This window comes from Pseudophryne corroboree, chromosome 9, assembly GCF_028390025.1.
Source record: "Pseudophryne corroboree isolate aPseCor3 chromosome 9, aPseCor3.hap2, whole genome shotgun sequence".
Lineage (NCBI taxonomy): Eukaryota > Metazoa > Chordata > Amphibia > Anura > Myobatrachidae > Pseudophryne > Pseudophryne corroboree.
Window position 1 is genome coordinate 392,687,209 of NC_086452.1, and position 21,972 is coordinate 392,709,180.

Consider the following 21,972-nt stretch of genomic DNA (forward strand, 5'->3'; position numbering starts at 1 on the left):
GGGCGGTGCCAGATATTCAGAGCCCCTGGGCGGTTCTCAATGTTCAGAGCCCAGGAGCCGCGTCCGATGTTTAGTGTCCTGGAGCCACGTCCAATCTTCCGACACCAGGAGGGGTATCCGATATGCCGACCTCAGGGGGAGGGGGGAGACCTTTGATTCTGACCCCAGGAGGGGAGACTGATGTCCTAGATTACGGAGAGATCGCCATAGCCATAGACCCAGTAGAGGTCGCCATAGGCAAAGACTTAGGAGGGGTCTCGAGTGGCAACACTCCAGGAGGGGTTTTGAGTGTCAAAACCCCGGGAAAGGTCTCGAGTGGCAAAACCCCAGGAGGGGTGTCTGAGCTGTAAGCCCCAGGAGGGGTCTCGAGTGTCAAAACCCCAGGAGGGGTCTTGAGTGGATAAAACCCCAGAAGGGGTGCTTGAGCTGCAAACCCCAGGAGGGATCTCGAGTGTCAAAACCCCAGAAGGGGTCTCGATGTCAAAACCCCATGAGGGGTCTCGAGTGTCAAAACCTCTGGAGGGGTCTCGAGTGTCAAAACCCCAGGAGGGGCCTCGAGTGTCAAAACCCCAGGAGGGGTCTCGAATGGCAAAACCCCAGGAGGAGTCTCGAATGGCAAAACCCCAGGAGGGGTCTCCAGTGTCAACACCCCAGGAGGGGTCTCGAGTGGCAAAAGCCCAGGAGGGGTCTCGAGTGGCAAAAGCCCAGGAGGGGTCTCGAGTGGCAAAACCCCAGGAGGGGTGCCTGAGCTGCCAAGCCCAGGATGGGTTGCTAATACCAAATTCCGTGGAGGGCACTCAAGAGGCATAATTCCAGGACGGGACAAGAAACACAGCCTCACCGGAAGTTCCGAAGGCCACAGCCTCAGCAAAGGTCTTGAAGACATAACCCCAGGAGGGGTCTCGAAGGCCATAACCCCAGGAGGGGTCTTGAAGGCCGCAGCCTCAGAAGAGGCATCTGTCACCATGTCAAGTCTTGTAGCTTCAGGTGGAGTATCTAACTTAGTCTCTGGTCCTGTAAACCTAGAAGGGGCATCTTTCTCAGTATCAAGTCCTCCTGCCCCAGGAGGCGCGTCTGTCTTAGTATCAAGTCCTGTAGCCCCAGGAGGGGTGTCTGTTTGTGTCTCAATCCCTGTAGCTCCTTGTGCATCACCTGGTCCCATCTGATAACCCAGATACTGAGTACTTTGCGCAACAACCCTATTTGGTCGTTCTCCTTTTTTATTTTTTTCATTTTCTCTTCAGCTGTCTATCTAATTTTTTGTGTATGATTTTTTTCCCACCCAAGACTGGTCTGCTGGCTTTACAGCCAGGTATCTGACCGACATGATGGTTCCCCCAGTCTTGGCCACACCATCCAAATAGTCTTTACACTTTTACAGTGTTTCTTTTTTCATGTTTTCTTTTTTATGTGAATATTTTTTTTTTATCTGGGGATTACGGCTAATGGCAACGCCCCCCCCCAAAAAACGACACTGGGCAGCCACCTCATGGGTGTGTTGGAAGAGCTGCTAAGCTGATAATTATTTTTTAAATGTGGACAGTTACATCCAACTCATTGATAAATAAGGCCCAAATGTATTAAGCCTTAAAAAGTGATAGAGTAGAGACTGATAAAGAGTGACAAAGTACCAGCAATCAGCTTCCTAAATGCCATGTTACAGGATTTACTTGAAAAATGACAGTTAGGAGCTGATTGGCTGGTACTTTAGCAGCCTTCACTTTATCACATTTTAAGGCTTCATACATTTGGGCCTGAAAACATTAAACCCAGGCACCGCCAGGTACTTCAGATAGTAACTTATATTTCTGAATTATTCTTATAAAGCCTAAAGCCCTGTACACACTGTGTGACATCCCCTAATTAGCAATCAGCAATATATTGCTGATTGATAATTAGGGGAGATTGCCAAAGCATACACACTAAACTATATCGATAAACGATTTTGTTCAGTAACATCCTCCCCCGCATTCAACGAAAAAGCAGCTCATATGTCACTACAGCTGCCCCCTAACTTGTGCCATTGCAGCAGCCCCTTATGTGTCCTCTATTTACACTAGATTATATTATGAATGATTCGGCCATTTCCGACACATCGGAACTGCAAATTGTTCATAACAGTGGAGATCGTTCAGTGTCAGTGAACAACAACGATCATGATGCGCGGTCCCGCTGGTCGGAGCTTCTGATCTTCCCTGCTGAAGAGAAGATCTGAAGCTATCGTCAACAACAGCATGCTCCTGGATGATATATCTTATGTGTATTGTACTATGGGGGTCATTCCGAGTTGATCGCTCGCTAGCTAGTTTTAGCAGCCGGGCAAATACTATGCCGCCGCCCACTGGGAGTGTATCTTAGCTTAGCAGAAGTACGAACGCATGTGCAGCCGAGCTCTGCAAAAACAGTTTGTGCAGTTTCAGAGTAGCTCTGTACCTACTCAGCGCTTGCGATCACTTCAGCCTATTTGTGTCCGGATTTGACGTCATACACCCGCCCAGCGAACGCCCTGTATTTTTTCAGACATGCCTGCGTTTTTGCAAACACTCCCTGAAAACGGTCAGTTGACACCCAGAAACACCCCTTTCCTGTCAATCTTCTTGCGGCCGTCAGTGCGACTGAAAACTTCGCTAGAACCTGTGCAAAACAATAACAGGCTTTGTACCTGTACAACGTGCGTGCGCATTGCGGTGTATGCACAGAAAAGCCGTTTTTTAGCCTGATCACTGTGCTGCGAACAACGGCAGATAGCGATCAACTCGGAATGACCCCCTATATCGTTTGCCCAGGACTGCCGGGGGAGTTCAAGGGAAATCGATAAGGAGAATGCATCGTTTACAGGTCGTCAAGTGTACGGGCATCTTTAGTTACCATAGTGCTTCTGCGTGTCTGGCTGGAGTGCAGTGCTTTCCGGATCTGCTGTGGTCAGGTGACTGAGTGTCGGGAGACACATTTGAATTAAAAAAAAAAAAGAGCCGCATGCGGCTCAAGAGCTACGGGTTGGCCACTGCTTAACTGAATTGGCCTCCATGAGTCTCTACGGGTTCTCTCAACATACTGTGACCAGTGCCGTTGCAGGGCATTTGCGCCCCAGGCCGGCACCCCTGCCCACGGCGTACATGATGTCATGGCATCACGTAACAAGCACAGCGAGCAGTATATGATTGCTGGGTGCATCTTAAGGTCATGTCCTGCACCTTTCTATTTATCCTACAAGCTAGAAAAGGAGGCACTCCTCGTTAGAGCACTGTCTCTGAGCACCTAACTTACCGCTTACTTGCCGACAATACGGCAATACGACAATATGTGTTTGACTATATCTACCAGTTTGGGGCCTGTTCATACATGCTGGAAAATAGCATAACAGTGTTCAGATGCATTCCCATGCATTACACTTTTACCCTTACAAACTAATGTATCAGTATGCATTGAAGCAACATTACCACCTGTGGTGGCTCTTACCCTTTTATGTCAGGTGGGTTGCCCATACAGCAGTCCGGTTAGGGGCCAAGCTCCTGTACTCTTCGGCGCCTGCCAGGTGCATTGCGCATGTACAATGCATCTGGCAGTGCCTGCAACCAGCCTGTAGGGACTGCATCGGTTGCAGCCTCTGGAAGCTGGATAGGGCTGATGGAAAGGCAGGGGAATGGCTTAGTATTGTAAGTGCTCTCTCTGCAAATTCTGATCTAAACTGGCAGTCCCAAGGAAAGAAAATATCTACCTCTGGGACTGCTTGTCTGGCTGTGATGAGCAGATAGAGCTTCCAATAATTAGCACCAACAGTGCTAGGGAAGACTTACTGTCTAACTGGGGATGGTAGAATTTACTGTGGAGCTGCAGCCCTGCCCCTAGATAAAGTCTGCTACTAATTATCACCTAGGAAAGTCTTATCCTAGGTGGCGCAGCACAGTGGCACAATGATTAGCATGCTGCCTCACAGCACTGAGGTCTTGGGTTTGATTCCCACTAAGGCACAATCTGTGTGGAGTTTGTATGTCCCCCCCCCCAATGTTTCTATGGGTATCCTATGTGTGCTCAAGGTTCTTCCCACAATCCAAACACATACAGGAAGGTTAATAGGCTCTGACAAAAAAAATGTACTCTAGTATAAGTGTGCTTGTGATAACGAATATAAATTTTAAGCTCTACTGGGGCAGAATCTAATGTGAATGATGTACATATTCTCAGTAAAGCTTTGCGCAATATGTTTGCGCTATAAAAATAACGGTTTATAATAATATTTTATTAAGGTGACTGTTCCACATAGCCCATGAGCTGCCTTGTGCAGCTGTTTATCCCTCTAACAGATGGGATGAACGGCAGGGCCGTACAGAAACTGCAGCTTATCTGTTCTCCATCTCACAATCCCCCTCTACATGGCGATTAAATGTTGGTTAACAAAATGAATCTGCCCATTCTGTATTACAAAACTGGCAATCCAGCCAGGGGAACCGGGCACCGTAATATGTCCCTAGCTAGAAATGCAGCTTTAATGAAGGAGAAATAGGACATGCTGTGTTCTAAAATGTTAAACGTGGTTTTACCATTATAATATACATAAATTAAGTGGTTCTTAAACTTTTTTGAATCACGGTGTCTTGGAATATCAGAATTATTTTCACGGCACCCCTGGGCCAAATGTTTCTTATTGAGAAATTTAGAAATATTAAATTAAGTAAATTGTGTTTATAGGTCATCCTTAGGTTTAAGTGTGTGGTGAGGGACAAGATTTGCTTCTGTTTGTCCACATATTTTACGATTGACAGCGACCAACAATGGTTTTGCCTATTAAATTGACCAATAATTAATTTGAATTGGTCCTGGATCACCAATTCAAGGCACCCCTGCAAGTGTTCCAGTGCACCCCAGGGTGAACTGGTCACGCTTGAACAGAACAAATAGGGAAGACATTAATCATGAGATCATGTTATGAATGTCAGCATGAAATTCAAACAGGGGCGGAACTACAAACGGTGTATTGGACAGGGGCCCCTTGGAAGCAAACCGGTTGTAAGGGCTCCGGCGCTGTGTGCATGGAACGAAACACGTAGGTAGAGCTGAATGCATCTTTGTGAATGGACCTGTATTTGCAAACTTAGTTTATTACCCGTTATCATTATTAAAGCACACTTGCTTCAGTCCTATCCTGGGTGCACAGGATACATATAAAAAAAAATAAGAATTTACTTACCGATAATTCTATTTCTCATAGTCCGTAGTGGATGCTGGGACTCCGTCAGGACCATGGGGAATAGCGGGCTCCGCAGGAGACAGGGCACATCTAAATAAAGCTTTTAGGATCACATGGTGCGTACTGGCTCCTCCCCCTATGACCCTCCTCCAAGCCTCAGTTAGGTACTGTGCCCGGACGAGCGTACACAATAAGGAAGGATCTTGAATCCCGGGTAAGACTCATACCAGCCACACCAATCACACCGTACAACTTGTGATCTGAACCCAGTTAACAGTATGATAACAAAAAACGAAGTAGCCTCTGAAAAGATGGCTCACAACAATAGTAATAACCCGATCTTTGTAACAATAACTATGTACAAGTATTGCAGACAATCCGCACTTGGGATGGGCGCCCAGCATCCACTACGGACTATGAGAAATAGAATTATCGGTAAGTAAATTCTTATTTTCTCTAACGTCCTAGTGGATGCTGGGACTCCGTCAGGACCATGGGGATTATACCAAAGCTCCCAAACGGGCGGGAGAGTGCGGATGACTCTGCAGCACCGAATGAGAGAACTCCAGGTCCTCCTTAGCCAGAGTATCAAATTTGTAAAATTTTACAAACGTGTTCTCCCCTGACCACGTAGCTGCTCGGCAAAGTTGTAATGCCGAGACCCCTCGGGCAGCCGCCCAAGATGAGCCCACTTTCCTTGTGGAGTGGGCCTTTACAGATTTAGGCTGTGGCAGGCCTGCCACAGAATGTGCAAGTTGGATTGTGCTACAGATCCAACGTGCAATCGTCTGTTTAGACGCAGGAGCACCCATCTTGTTGGGTGCATACAATATAAACAACGAGTCAGATTTTCTGACTCCAGCTGTCCTTGAAATATATATTTTTAATGCTCTGACAACGTCCAGTAACTTGGAGTCCTCCAAGTCGCTAGTAGCCGCAGGCACCACAATAGGCTGGTTCAAGTGAAAAGCCGAAACCACCTTAGGGAGAAAATGAGGACGTGTCCGCAGTTCTGCCCTGTCCGAATGGAAAATCAGATATGGGCTTTTGTATGATAAAGCCGCCAACTCTGAAACTCTCCTGGCTGAAGCCAGGGCCAATAGCATGGTTACCTTCCATGTAAGGTATTTTAAATCTACCGATTTTAGAGGCTCAAACCAATGAGATTTGAGAAAATTCAAAACTACGTTCAAATCCCACGGTGCCACTGGAGGCACTATTGGGGGTTGTATATGTAGTACACCTTTGACAAAAGTTTGTACTTCAGGCACTGATGCCAATTCCTTCTGGAAGAAGATTGATAAGGCCGAAATTTGAACTTTAATGGACCCCAATTTTAGGCCCATAGACAATCCTGCTTGCAGGAAATGTAAGAATCGACCCAATTGAAATTCTTCCGTTGGAGCCTTCTTGGCCTCACACCACGCAACATATTTTCGCCAAATGCGGTGATAATGTTGTACAGTCACTTCCTTTCTAGCCTTAATCAAGGTAGGAATAACTTCCTCTGGAATGCCCTTTTCTTTTAGAATCCGGCGTTCAACCGCCATGCCGTCAAACGCAGACGCGGTAAGTCTTGGAACATACAAGGTCCCTGCTGAAGCAGATCCCTTCTTAGAGGTAGAGGCCATGGATCCTTCGTGAGCATCTCTTGAAGTTCCGGATACCAAGTTCTTCTTGGCCAGTCCGGAGCCACCAGTATTGTTCTTACTCCTCTTTTCCGTATAATTCTCAGTACCTTTGGTATGAGAGGCAGAGGAGGGAACACATACACCGACTGGTACACCCACGGTGTTACCAGAGCGTCCACAGCTATTGCCTGAGGGTCTCTTGACCTGGCGCAATATCTGTCCAATTTTTTGTTGAGGCGAGACGCCATCATGTCCACCTTTGGTCTTTCCCAACGGTTCACAATCATGTGGAAGACTTCTGGATGAAGTCCCCACTCTCCCGGGTGAAGGTCGTGTCTGCTGAGGAAGTCTGCTTCCCAGTTGTCCACTCCCGGGATGAACACTGCTGACAGTGCTATGACATGATTCTCCGCCCAGCGCAGAATCCTTGCAGCTTCTGTCATTGCTCTTCTGCTTCTCGTGCCGCCTTGTCGGTTTACGTGGGCGACTGCCGTGATGTTGTCCGACTGGATCAACACCGGCTGACCCTGAAGCAGCGATTTTGCCAGGCTTAGAGCATTGTAGATCGCTCTTAGCTCCAGTATATTTATGTGAAGGGACGTCTCCAGGTTTGACCACACGCCCTGGAAGTTTCTTCCCTGTGTGACTGCTCCCCAGCCTCGTAGGCTGGCATCCGTAGTCACCAGGACCCAGTCCTGTATGCCGAATCTGCGGCCCTCTAACAGATGGGCACTCTGCAACCACCACAGGAGAGACAACCTTGTTCTTGGTGACAGTGTTATCCGCTGATGCATGTGCAGATGCGATCCGGACCATTTGTCCAGCAGATCCCACTGAAATGTCCGTGCATGGAATCTGCCGAATGGAATCGCTTCGTAAGAAGCCACCATCTTTCCCAGGACTCTTGTGCATTGATGTACTGACACAGTTCCTGGTTTTAGGAGGTTCCTGACAAGTTCGGATAACTCCCTTGCTTTCTCCTCCGGGAGAAACACCTTTTTCTGAACCGTGTCCAGAATCATTCCCAGGAACAGCAGACGAGTTGTCGGGGTCAATTGAGATTTTGGAAGATTCAGAATCCACCCGTGTTGCTGAAGCACTACCTGGGTTAGTGCTACACCGACTTCCAGCTGTTCTCTGGACTTTGCCCTTATCAGGAGATCGTCCAAGTAAGGGATAATTAATACGCCTTTTCTTCGTAGAAGAACCATCATTTCGGTCATTACCTTGGTAAAGACCCGAGGGGCCGTGGACAAACCAAACGGCAGCGTTTGAAACTGATAATGACAGTCTTGTATCACGAACCTGAGATACCCTTGGTGTGAGGGGTAAATTGGGACATGCAGATAAGCATCTTTTATGTCCAGGGACACCATGAAGTCCCCTTCTTCCAGATTCGCTATCACTGCTCTGAGTGACTCCATCTTGAACTTGAATTTCTGTATGTACAGGTTCAAGGATTTCAGGTTTAGAATAGGTCTTACCGAACCGTCCGGCTTCGGTACCACAAATAGTGTGGAATAATACCCCTTTCCCTGTTGTAGGAGGGGTACCTTGACTATCACCTGCTGAGAATACAGCTTGTGAATGGCTTCCAAAACCGACGTCCTTTCTGAGGGAGACGTTGGTAAAGCAGACTTTAGGAACCGGCGAGGGGGAGACCTTTCGAACTCCAACATGTAACCCTGAGATATTATCTGCAGGATCCACGGGTCCACTTGTGAGCGAGCCCACTGATTGCTGAAAATCTTGAGTCGACCCCCCACCGCTCCTGAGTCCGCTTGTAAAGCCCCAGCGTCATGCTGATGGCTTTGTAGAACCCGGGGCGGGCTTCTGGTCCTGGGCAGGGGCTGCTTGCTGCCCTCTCTTACCCTTTCCTCTGCCTCGCGGCAGATAAGACTGTCCTTTTGGTCGCTTGTTTTTATAGGAGCGAAAGGACTGCGGCTGAAAAGACGGTGTCTTTTTCTGTTGGGAGGGGGTCTGAGGTAAAAAAGTGGATTTGCCGGCAGTTGCCGTGGCCACCAGGTCCGAAAGACCGACCCCAAATAATTCCTCTCCTTTATATGGCAATACTTCCATATGCCTTTTGGAATCCGCATCACCTGACCACTGTCGCGTCCATAAACTTCTTCTGGCAGATATGGACATCGCGCTTACTCTTGATGCTAGAGTACAAATATCCCTCTGAGCATCTCGCATATAAAGAAAAGCATCCTTTAATTGCTCTAGAGTCAATAAAATACTGTCCCTATCCAGGGTATCAATATTTTCAGTCAGAGAATCCAACCACACTACCCCAGCACTGCACATCCAGGCTGAGGCTACTGCCGGTCGCAGTATAACACCAGTATGTGTGTATATACTCTTCAGTGTAGTTTCCAGCCTCCTATCTGCTGGATCCTTGAGGGCGGCCGTATCAGGAGACGGCAACGCCACTTGTTTTGATAAACGTGTGAGCGCCTTATCCACCCTAGGGGGTGTTTCCCAGCGCGCCCTAACCTCTGGTGGGAAAGGGTATAATGCCAATAACTTCTTGGAAATTAGCAGTTTTCTATCTGGGTTAACCCACGCTTCGTCACACACGTCATTCAATTCCTCTGATTCTGGAAAAGCTACAGGTAGTTTTTTCACCCCCCACATAATACCCCTTTTTGAGGTACCAGCAGTATCAGAGATCTGCAAAGCCTCCTTCATTGCCGTGATCATATAACGTGTGGCCCTATTGGAAAATACGTTTGTTTCTTCACCGTCGACACTAGATTCATCTGTGTCGGTACCCGTGTCGACTGACTGAGGTAAGGGACGTTTTACAGCCCCTGACGGTGTCTGAGACGCCTGAGCCAGTACTAACTGGTTTTCCGGCCGTCTCATTTCGTCAACTGACTTTTGTAATGTGCTAACATTATCACGTAATTCCATAACTAAAGCCATCCATTCCGGTGTCGACTCCCTAGGGGGTGACATCACCATTACCGGCAATTGCTCTGCCTCCACACCAACATCGTCCTCATACATGTCGATACACACGTACCGACACACAGCAGCCACACAGGGAATGCTCTAATCGAAGACAGGACCCTCTTAGCCCTTTGGGGAGACAGAGGGAGAGTTTGCCAGCACACACCAAAAGCGCTATAAATGTATATAAACAACCCTAGAAGGTGTTGTTTTTGATATAAGCGCTTTTAATATATCAATATCGCCAAATTATGCCCCCCTTCTCTTTGTTACCCTGTTTCTGTAGTGCAGTGCAGGGGAGAGTCCTGGGAGCCTTCCTCACCAGCGGAGCTGAGCAGGAAAATGGCGCTGAGTGCTGAGGAGAATAAGCTCCGCCCCTTTTTCGGCGGGCTTTTCTCCCGGGTTTTAAGAAAACTGGCCTGGGTTAAATACATACATATAGCCTTAATGGCTATATGTGATGTATTTATTTTGCCACTAAAGGTATTTAATATTGCTGCCCAGGGCGCCCCCAGCAGCGCCCTGCACCCTCCGTGACTGAATCAGTGAGACGTGTAGCAACAATGGCGCACAGCTGCAGTGCTGTGCGCTACCTTCATGAAGACTGAGGAGTCTTCTGCCGCCTGCTTTCCGGACCTCCGTCTTCAGCGTCTGTAAGGGGGATCGGCGGCGCGGCTCCGGGACGAACCCCAGGAGGACCTGTGTTCCGACTCCCTCTGGAGCTAAGTGTCCAGTAGCCTAAGACTCCAATCCATCCTGCACGCAGGTGAGTTGGAAATCTCTCCCCTAAGTCCCTCGATGCAGTGATCCTGTTGCCAGCAGGATTCACTGAGATTTAAACCTAAAAAAAACTTTTTCTAAGCAGCTCTTTAGGAGAGCCACCTAGATTGCACCCTTCTCGGACGGGCACAAAAACCTAACTGAGGCTTGGAGGAGGGTCATAGGGGGAGGAGCCAGTACGCACCATGTGATCCTAAAAGCTTTATTTAGATGTGCCCTGTCTCCTGCGGAGCCCGCTATTCCCCATGGTCCTGACGGAGTCCCAGCATCCACTAGGACGTTAGAGAAACACGCGTATTTACCCTTCTCTGACAACTCTACATAACCCACAATTATGTCACCATTGCCTCTATGACAACACCCCTGCTGCTTATTCAGAAATGGAGAGAGCCTAAAATTTGGATGACTTGTGCATGCTAGGTTAACAAGCAGTAAGCAGTGCAATACGCTCCACAAATCGTCAACTCTGCGTCAGCCCCTTTGGGTTTCATTTGGAGTAAAATGCAAAAATTAAACTTTTATGTACCTGCAAAAATGCCTCTGTGCGTCAGGTTTCTGTATCTTTAGACTCGTGCAACTCTAGCGCACAGATACAGAAAACTGCATTGGTTATCATCAATTCAGAAACTTGCACCAAGCTTAACTGATTTGTCCTAATAGACGTAGAATAAAGATGTGTGTAAATCCACATCTGATGCACCTCTAAAGCCGGGTACATACTATCCAATTATCAGGCTGAATAGCCAATAATTGGCTGAGCAACCGGATAATTGGATAGTGTGTTAGCAAGAGCATTAGCAGATATACACTCCTGCAAAGGTCAGATTGGGTGGTCGCGATCTGGTGTGCTGCACACACTATATGAATGCGGGTAAGGAGATCTGATGTGCTGCACACCCTATATGAATCACAGTTAGGAGATCTGGTGAGCTGCACATCCTATATGAATCCTGATTAGGTGACCTGGTGTTCTGCACACCCTATATGAATCTGGGTAAGAATATCAGGCGTGCTGCATAACCTATATGAATTCCGGTAAGGAGATCAGGTGTGCTGCACCCCCTATATGAATCCCGGTAAGGAGATCTAGTGTGCTGCACACCCTATATGAACTTCGGCAAGGAGATCACGTGTGCTGCACACCCTGTATGAATTTCAGTAAGGAGATCACATGTGCTGCACACCCTATATGAATCCCGGTAAGGAGATCACGTGTGCTGTACATCCTACTGTATATGAATCCCAGTAAGGAGATCTAGTGTGCTGCACACCCTATATGAACTTCGGTAAGGAGATCACGTGTGCTGCACACCCTGTATGAATTTCGGTAAGGAGATCACATGTGCAGCACACCCTATATGAATCCCGGTAAGGAGAACACGTGTGATGCACACCCTATATGAATCCCCGTAAGGAGATCAAGTGTGCTGCACACCCTATATGAATCCCGGTAAGGAGATCACGTGTGCTGCATACCAAATTTTAATACCAAAAAGGAGATCTGGCGTGCTGCTCAATCGATCCCAGTAAGGAGTTCTAAAGAAAGTACACACTAAGCTAGAAGTTACATAGTGTGTACACACCGCTCCGATAATCACTCTGTAGGATGGGAGGGTTTATCGGATCAGCAGGAGCTATCTCACAGTGTGCACCCAACATTAAGGCCATAATTTACTTTCATCTCCACACATCTACTGTAGTGCATTTGCCTGTGAATGTCCCTAACGCCAATGTTTATCCTAGAGGTGCCATGAAAAAAACGCTGATATTCTAAGGCGCCGTGAGTGAAGAAAGTTTTGGAACCACTGGCTAATCCTTTCTTTTATATACAGTAGTTACTACTATTACCTCAATCTAAATGTCCCCATTCAAGTAGAATTGTAAATTGTCATTGAATGTACAGCATCCTATTGAATTACCTATTAAATCTATAGTGAAAATGGTAAGTTTCTACAAGTTTACAGTACATAAGAGAATTGATTAAGATACAGCAGTTTATATATAAAGTGTTTAATGTATACTGGAGCATCTATGATGAGTGTTTATTAATTGTAAAGCAGGGTATGTATGATATGATCATTTAATGTAAAGCAGGGTATGTATGATATTATCATTTAATGTAAAGCAGGGTATGTATGATATTATCATTTAATGTAAAGCAGGGTATGTATGATATGATCATTTAATGTAAAAGCAGGGTATGTATGATATGATCATTTAATGTAAAGCAGGGTATGTATGATATTATCATTTAATGTAAAGCAGGGTATGTATGATATTATCATTTAATGTAAAGCAGGGTATGTATGATATGATCATTTAATGTAAAGCAGGGTATGTATGATATGATCATTTAATGTAAAGCAGGGTATGTATGATATGATCATTTAATGTAAAAGCAGGGTATGTATGATATGATCATTTAATGTAAAGCAGGGTATGTATGATATTATCATTTAATGTAAAGCAGGGTATGTATGATATGATCATTTAATGTAAAGTATGATTATTTAATTTAACGCAGGGTATGTAAGAAGTGATCACTCAATATACAGCAGCATAAGCAAGACATGTGATCACCTTAGAGAGCACGGTATGTAGGACAAGTGGTGACCTAAGATGCAGCAGGGTATGTAAGATGTGACCCCTATATATACAGCAGGGTAAGATGTGATCCCTAAATATATAGCAGGGTATGTAAAATATGAACACTAAATATACAGCAGGGTATGTATGATGTGATCCCTAAATATACAGCAGGGTATGTATGATGTGATCCCTAAATATACAGCAGGGTATGTAAAATGTGAACACTAAATATATAGCAGGGTATGTAAAATGTGAACGCTAAATATACAGCAGGGTATGTATGTGATCCCTTCATATACAGCAGGGTATGTCAGATGTGATCCCTTAATATACAGCAGGGTATGTAAAATGTGAACACTAAATATACAGCAGGGTATGTAAGATGTGATCCCTTAAGATACAGCAGGTTATGTAGGACAAGTGGTCAGAGTTAGACAATTACCTTCATCTCGATGACAGTCTGCAGAGCTTTGGTCTTGGCCGACTCGGACTGGAGCTGATTCCGTCTGTGCAGCTCCTGTGGAGGAACACGGTAGAAGTAAGCCTGGCGACTCATACTTTAATTTCATTAATGGAACATAAAAGAAATGTCAGTTATAAAAACTAGGCTGAGTTATTCTGTAAGACTGTATCTGGGAGTCTACAGGTACATGAGTCTGCAGCAGCCACTGTCTTCTGTTACAGCCAATGCATGAATTAATGCGAGGAACATCATCAATTATTAATGCTCACTATTGCCAAGGTAGCAAGCTACGTCTTCATGATACTAACACAGCAAATCCAGACGTCGTTTTGATTAAATGAAATGTTCTTTAAAAACTAAACAAATAAAAACCCAACAGAAAACAGAAGTTAACATTTTCAGTAGACAGTCACAATGTGAAACAGGTAAAAGACAAAAAACAATTATATTTATTTAAAAAGCCACATCTAGGGGGTAATCTATTAGCCACAATATCGTGGTTTCACGATAAATTATTGCAAATGCGATAATCCGGTATACTATTAGCGCCGATAAGTTATCGCCGATAAGTCTCCATGGGGTTCATCGCAAATTTCTCTTCATTGTCTCAGAGCTGGTGAAAAGTAGTGCAAAACCCCTATAAGCGATAAAAAGTCTGGATTTTATTCAGAACCCCTGGGACACTCGCCCCTTATAACTAATCAGGCACTTAAAAGTTTTTAATTAGACAATAATGACATGCAATTTTTGGGTTCAAAAGATGCAAAGTGATGGAAATTGTGGTACAAGGTATGGGACAGGTATACTGGGGTGCTTTATAAGTGGGACAAGTGTTTTTTAGACTTGCAGGTGGGAGTAATCAGTCCGTTTTCACTTTTTCAAAAAGTCCCTTAAAATGAGCCAAAAAAATACTTATCTCCATTGTTATGTAAACCAAATTTAATGATTGCGTTACCGCGACTTATAGGATACAACACCCCCTTCCCCCAGTGCTCTTCATTGCTGTTAAATAAGGACTTAAGGGGAAAAAAAATCACTTTCACTACATTAATATTGAGATGTTCCTTATGTTCTATAGATGGCCAAGTTTGATAGACAAGTCCAGCTGTATGGCTGGTTCTCGTAGGGCCTGCTTTCTGTGGTCAGCTGATATCCACAACCAAACAGCAATAGCAGTCACCACCCAACTGTCTGATTTCACTTTCAGCTTTGTTCAGTGGTCAGTTGAACCTTAAAAATGAAGTTATTCTGTCTAAATTTTGTCTTCTTCGCTCAAATGGTCATTCTACGCTGACAAGTCTGCACTGCCAATATTAGCAGAAAATCATATCCCCCATGCGTCAAGAGCTTCCCCACTTTATTAGACCATGTTTTTAATTGGATGTTAAAAGCAGTAGACCAGTGTTAAAACAAATAAAATAAGTGAGGATTAACTCTAGAAACAAAGAACCTTGGTTAAACACTCCCAATAGCAAAATTTGGGATCGTTCTGGTAAAACCCACCAAACAGAAAGCCTAGGCAATGTAATGCCATATAGTACAGCACTGTTCATTAATGTAATTACCCTGGAGGCACAGTAGAGTTGATTTGCACTAAGGGGAGAACATGCTGTATAAGCCACTATGTAGACCTTACTGTATATGCTGCTTTTCCTACAGCCCACGTGTAGAATAAATATGAATCAATTCTATCCTTGATTATATAAACTTTGGGACTTTAGTTAGTCTGGAAAACACATAGACCCTGTTGTATATTTCATGAAAGCTTTCACTCAGAAAAATATGGCGTTGAAGAAAAATACAGTTTATAAAGTTTATTTAATAAAAAATTGCACAAACATAAAGGTTCGGTAATCCAAAGCAAACAAATATATATGTTTTAATTAGTTTGCATCATACTTACCGACTCTTCCTGAATGCCAGGGAGACTCCCAGAAATAGTGGTGATCTCCCTGACTCCCTTAGGCCAGGCTGAGTGTGGACGACATCACACTGCCCACCATAGAGAACATACTGGTGAGAAGAATAAGGAGGAGAATGTGTCCTAAAAAAAAATGTCCGCCACTCTCCAGCACATCTTATTGACATTATTGGTCATCTGTGACTAATGCATTTGTTCATTTTTATTTTTTTATTTTTCTCTGTGGCAATTACAAATGGATTGCAAAAGTTAAATACTTGATTTAAAGCACAGCTTCCTACCACCATTGCACCTTACCCACATTATCGAGCTGTCATTAACGTGTTAAAAAAAAAACCCCAGAGCTATCTAGGTAAGCAAGTATGCTTGTTTATGCAATATTATAATGGCATTTAATATGAATGATTGCTATAATTAACATGCTACTGTTTCAGCATAAAGTTACTAAATCAGAATTTATCAGCCATTTTACCTAATTACTTCTAAAATATTTGCTTTCCTCTCTCTCTCTCTCTCTATATATATGACTTTCCTAGGGTGGGTACACCCTAGAACGATCTCGGACCAATATGTTGTGTCCGGCCTAATCGGAATTATATATTTGCCATATCGCGCAGTGTGTATGATCGATTTGCACACTCCCGCAGTTGCATGTCATATCTTCCAGTTGGCGGACCAGAAGATATTGTGTACAATGCCATCCTGCCAAATGCAGCATGTCATCCTACATCATTCTGATGTTTAGTCGGCCTTAGACTTCTTTGCAGGAGATCCTGGAGCGGGATGTTGCAGGGACAAGGTGCCATGTATTGCATCAACACTGCCCTGTCCCCGCTGTGATTCGCTGCAGTTTGTAGTAGGAGGAATGATGACGCGACTCGCAGACAATCATCACATTCTTCAGCCACTGCAGAAGTAGATGGGATGCGGGAGGGTTATATACTCTCCCAGGAATATGGGACAGCTCTTCAACATTTAGGAGTCTCCCAGATATTCTGGGAGAGTAGGCTGGTATGTTTTTAATGGCGGAGTAGTTGTCCACGGACAAGAGTAAAGTATGGATGCACTTTAAAATGAAATCATAGGGAAGGGATGAAAATAAAAGAAAACATTATGAAAAAAGAAGAAGCCATTTGTGACCTGAAAAGACTCAACAAGTGCATGAATGACTTGAAAATATAACTGGAGTTCCAATACAATTTGCTTAAAGGGAAATAATTACTTTCACAACTACAATAATTGTTTGAAGGGAACACTATTATCCCACAAAACACTTACATAAGTGGTTACTGTAATTCACTTTGGTTTAATTAGTAGCATCAGAGTAATGGAAAAACTCAAAAAGGAAACCAATCCGCGTATACCACTTGAGCATAATATGTCTTTGGAAGAAAAGAACACCTTGTAGGTTACATCAGAAAAAAGATCAACAACATATGTAGCAAAAGATTATGGACTGCTTAAGTGGACAGGTCTCCAGAGGTGTGCTAAAGTACAACCGTGCTACCCAATACTTTCCTGTATATGTTATTGGTTCCATCTGCTACGGACTGACTCAGACTCCTCCACCTTGTGTGCGAGGCGGTGAAGTAGCATATACTTCATAGCTCTCTTGAGATTGGATTTCAGTACTCTCAGCACATCGATGATGTGTGGAATTTGTGACTGTCCGAACTTATACACTGATGTCTTGTTTGAAGAGCTGGGAGCAAAACTAACGTAAACAGCTTCTCCCAGTCCACTTACCAGTTTCCAAATGTCACTTTAATCAGCAAGATCTGCAAGTATGATGGGGAAATCCCTAGCAAAATAACCATGTGAATGGAACAGCATCAGAAAAATGACTTCTGATACCTTGTGAGTTTGGAAATTTGGCACTTAAGAAATGATCTATTTCTAGGAGTATCATTCTTTAAAACAACCCCCTGATACTTCCAGCAGATTAGTTTTCCATTTGAATTACATCATTTTAGGCATTTCTACATTGTGTAATTCAGTAATGCATAAATAACTAGTAATATTCTGGTACCTAATGGCTTTCTGCAGTATGTTACAAGATTTTTTGGGAGGGGGTGTGGCCACATTATTTTCCCACAGCGGGCGATTATTGAACAACTGTGCATGCATATGCACTGCAATATGCACACACGTCGCTAAACAGCGACAGGATGGTGCGAAAATTTAGACTGCACGGGCGTTCTCATGGTGATTGACAGGAAACGGATATTTGTGGGTGGTTACTGCCCGTTTTCAGGGAGTGTCAGGCGTTCCACAGCGTTTTCAGGGCGTTCCACAGCGTTTTCAGGGTGACGTCAGCTCCAGACCCAATCAGCCTGATTTCTTCGCACTGGAGGAGTAAGTATTGAGCTACGTACAGACTGCACAGAATGGGAAAGACATTCGATGGTGAGTGTGATGCTAACGATTTTGCAGCTGTCCACTGAGGGGAATTTTCTCACAGCGCAAACATGCAATTACACACTTGCACGGGGCGATATTTCACTCCACACGGGTGGAAACTATCTGATCGCAGGACAGTGTAATTTGCAACACATCAATCAGGTCTGAATTAGGCCCTTTACCCCCATTCTAAGTACCTAAGGCATTGTCTACCTTCGACGTCACTGCTGTCAATGACTACCACTGATTAGGTTTCATTCTTAACTTTTCAATAGATAATATCCTCAATGTTTCATCTGCATTTCAGCAGAAAAGCATACATGTTGTAGATGCACATTACTCTATGTAAACCAAATTTTCAAATACACCCAAGTGTCACGTGTCACATTCGGGTTCAAGATTTCAATTTATCAATGACAATTAGCTGTAATTCCTGCAAGGGTTGGGTGAGGCGGAAGTTTAGCAAAATTTAAGGCTTCTATTTATCATCTTAGGATGGAGATAGCAGATGCGAGAAACAAGAAAAAAAAATGCTTTATTATTATTGAAACCCTTTAATTTAAAAAAATAAGAATTTACTCACCGGTAATTCTATTTCTCGTAGTCCGTAGTGGATGCTGGGAACTCCGTAAGGACCATGGGGAATAGCGGCTCCGCAGGAGACTGGGCACAACTATAAAGAAAGCTTTAGACTACTGGTGTGCACTGGCTCCTCCCACTATGACCCTCCTCCAGACTTCAGTTAGGATACTGTGCCCGGAAGAGCTGACACAATAAGGAAGGATTTTGAATCCCGGGTAAGACTCATACCAGCCACACCAATCACACCGTATAACTCGTGATACAATACCCAGTTAACAGTATGATAACAACTGAGCCTCTCAACAGATGGCTCAACAATGACCCTTTAGTTAGGCAATAACTATATACAAGTATTGCAGACAATCCGCACTTGGGATGGGCGCCCAGCATCCACTACGGACTACGAGAAATAGAATTACCGGTGAGTAAATTCTTATTTTCTCTAACGTCCTAAGTGGATGCTGGGAACTCCGTAAGGACCATGGGGATTATACCAAAGCTCCCAAACGGGCGGGAGAGTGCGGATGACTCTGCAGCACCGAATGGGCAAACTCTAGGTCCTCCTCAGCCAGGGTGTCAAACTTGTAGAATTTAGCAAACGTGTTTGACCCCGACCAAGTAGCTGCTCGGCAAAGTTGAAGAGCCGAGACCCCTCGGGCAGCCGCCCAAGAAGAGCCCACCTTCCTCGTGGAATGGGCTTTCACTGATTTAGGATGCGGCAGTCCAGCCGCATAATGTGCAAGCTGAATCGTGCTACAGATCCAGCGAGCAATAGTCTGCTTTGAAGCAGGTGCACCCAACTTGTTGGGTGCATACAGGATAAAGAGCGAGTCAGTCATCCTGACTCCAGCTGTCCTGGAAACATAGATTTTCAGGGCCCTGACTACGTCCAACAACTTGGAAGCCTCCAAGTCATTTGTAGCCGCAGGCACCACGATAGGTTGGTTCAGATGAAAAGCTGATACCACTTTAGGGAGAAACCGGGGACGAGTCCTCAATTCTGCCCTATCCATATGGAAAATCAGATAAGGGCTTTTACATGACAAAGCCGCCAATTCTAATACACGCCTGGCCGAAGCAAAGGCCAACAACATGACCACTTTCCACGTGAGATACTTCAATTCCACGGTTTTAAGTGGCTCAAACCAATGTGACTTTAGGAAATCCAACACCACGTTGAGATCCCAAGGTGCCACAGGAGGCACAAAAGGGGGCTGAATATGCAGCACACCCTTAACAAAAGTTTGAACTTCAGGTAGTGAAGCCAGTTCTTTCTGGAAGAAAATCGATAGAGCCGAAAACTGGACCTTAATGGAACCCAATTTTAGGCCCATAGTCACCCCTGACTATAGGAAGTGCAGGAAACGGCCTAGCTGAAATTCCTCCGTTGGGGCCTTCCTGGCCTCACACCACGCAACATATTTTCGCCATATGCGGTGATAATGGTTTGCGGTTACTTCTTTCCTAGCTTTAATCAGCGTAGGAATGACTTCCTCCGGAATGCCCTTTTCCTTCAGGATCCGGTGTTCAACCGCCATGCCGTCAAACGCAGCCGCGGTAAGTCTTGGAACAGACAGGGCCCCTGCTGCAGCAGGTCCTGTCTGAGCGGCAGAGGCCATGGGTCCTCTGACAACATTTCTTGAAGTTCCGGGTACCAAGCTCTTCTTGGCCAATCCGGAACAATGAGTATAGTTCTTACTCCTCTTCTCCTTATTATCCTCAGTACCTTTGGTACTAGAGGAAGAGGAGGGAACACATAAACCGACCGGTACACCCACGGTGTCACTAGAGCGTCCACAGCTATCGCCTGCGGGTCTCTCGACCTGGCGCAATATCTTTCTAGCTTTTTGTTTAGGCGGGACGCCATCATGTCCACCTGTGGCTTTTCCCAACGGTTTACAATCAGTTGGAAGACTTCTGGATGAAGTCCCCACTCTCCCGGGTGGAGGTCGTGCCTGCTGAGGAAGTCTGCTTCCCAGTTGTCCACTCCCGGAATGAACACTGCTGACAGTGCTAACACGTGATTTTCCGGCCATCGGAGAATCCTTGTGGCTTCTGCCATTGCCGTCCTGCTTCTCGTGCCGCCCTGTCGGTTTACGTGGGCGACCGCCGTGATGTTGTCTGACTGGATCAGTACCAGCTGGTTTTGAAGCAGGGGTTTTGCCTGACTTAGGGCATTGTAAATGGCCCTCAGTTCCAGAATATTTATGTGCAGGGAAGTCTCCTGACTTGACCATAGTCCTTGGAAGTTTCTTCCGTGTGTGACTGCCCCCCAGCCTCGAAGGCTGGCATCCGTGGTCACCAGGACCCAGTCCTGTATGCCGAATCTGCGGCCCTCTTGAAGATGAGCACTCTGCAGCCACCACAGCAGAGACACCCTTGTCCTTGGAGACAGGGTTATCAGCCGATGCATCTGAAGATGCGATCCGGACCACTTGTCCAACAGGTCCCACTGAAAGGTTCTTGCATGAAACCTGCCGAATGGGATTGCTTCGTAAGAAACTACCATCTTTCCCAGGATCCGCGTGCAGTGATGCACCGACACCTGTTTTGGTTTTAGGAGGCCTCTGACTAGAGATGACAGCTCCTTGGCCTTCTCCTCCGGGAGAAACACTTTTTTCTGTTCTGTGTCCAGAACCATCCCCAGGAACAGTAGACGTGTCGTAGGGACCAGCTGTGACTTTGGAATGTTTAGAATCCAGCCGTGCTGTTGTAGCACCTCCCGAGATAGTGCTACCCCGACCAACAACTGCTCTCTGGACCTCGCCTTTATCAGGAGATCGTCCAAGTACGGGATAATTAAAACTCCCTTCTTTCGAAGGAGTATCATCATTTCGGCCATTACCTTGGTAAAGACCCTCGGAGCCGTGGATAGACCGAACGGCAACGTCTGGAATTGGTAATGACAATCCTGTACCACAAATCTGAGGTACTCCTGGTGAGGATGGTAAATGGGGACATGCAGGTAAGCATCCTTGATGTCCAGTGATACCATGTAATCCCCCTCGTCCAGGCTTGCAATAACCGCCCTGAGTGATTCCATCTTGAACTTGAATTTTTTTATATATGTGTTCAAGGATTTCAAATTTAAAATGGGTCTCACCGAACCGTCCGGTTTCGGTACCACAAACATTATGGAATAGTAACCCCTTCCTTGTTGAAGTAGGGGTACTTTCACTATCACCTGTTGTGAATACAGCTTGTGAATTGCCTGTAACACTGCCTCCCTGCCTGAGGGAGTGGTTGGCAAGGCAGATTTGAGGAAACGGCGGGGGGGAGACGTCTCGAATTCCAGCTTGTACCCCTGAGATACTATCTGAAAAATCCAGGGATCCACCCGTGAGCGAGCCCACTGATTGCTGAAATATTTGAGATGGGCCCCCACCATACCTGGCTCCGCCTGTGGAGCCCCAGCGTCATGCTGTGGACTTAGAGGAAGCGGGGTAGGACTTTTGCTCCT

General features: G+C 45.5%; 1 protein-coding gene across 14 annotated transcripts in view; it reads right to left on the minus strand.

Moving 5' to 3' along the window:
• The window catches only part of ERC2 (ELKS/RAB6-interacting/CAST family member 2), a 2,157,515-nt gene that overhangs the window by 1,667,249 nt on the left and 468,294 nt on the right, over window positions 1-21,972 (minus strand). For all 14 annotated transcript variants that reach the window (XR_010186954.1, XR_010186951.1, XR_010186955.1 and 11 more), the window contains one exon: window positions 13,589-13,663. Coding sequence is in view for 4 of the 14 variants with exons in the window: in XM_063940841.1 (XP_063796911.1) it covers window positions 13,589-13,663 (75 nt within the window). In the remaining 10 variants the exon portion in view is untranslated. The remainder of the gene's footprint in view (window positions 1-13,588; window positions 13,664-21,972) is intronic.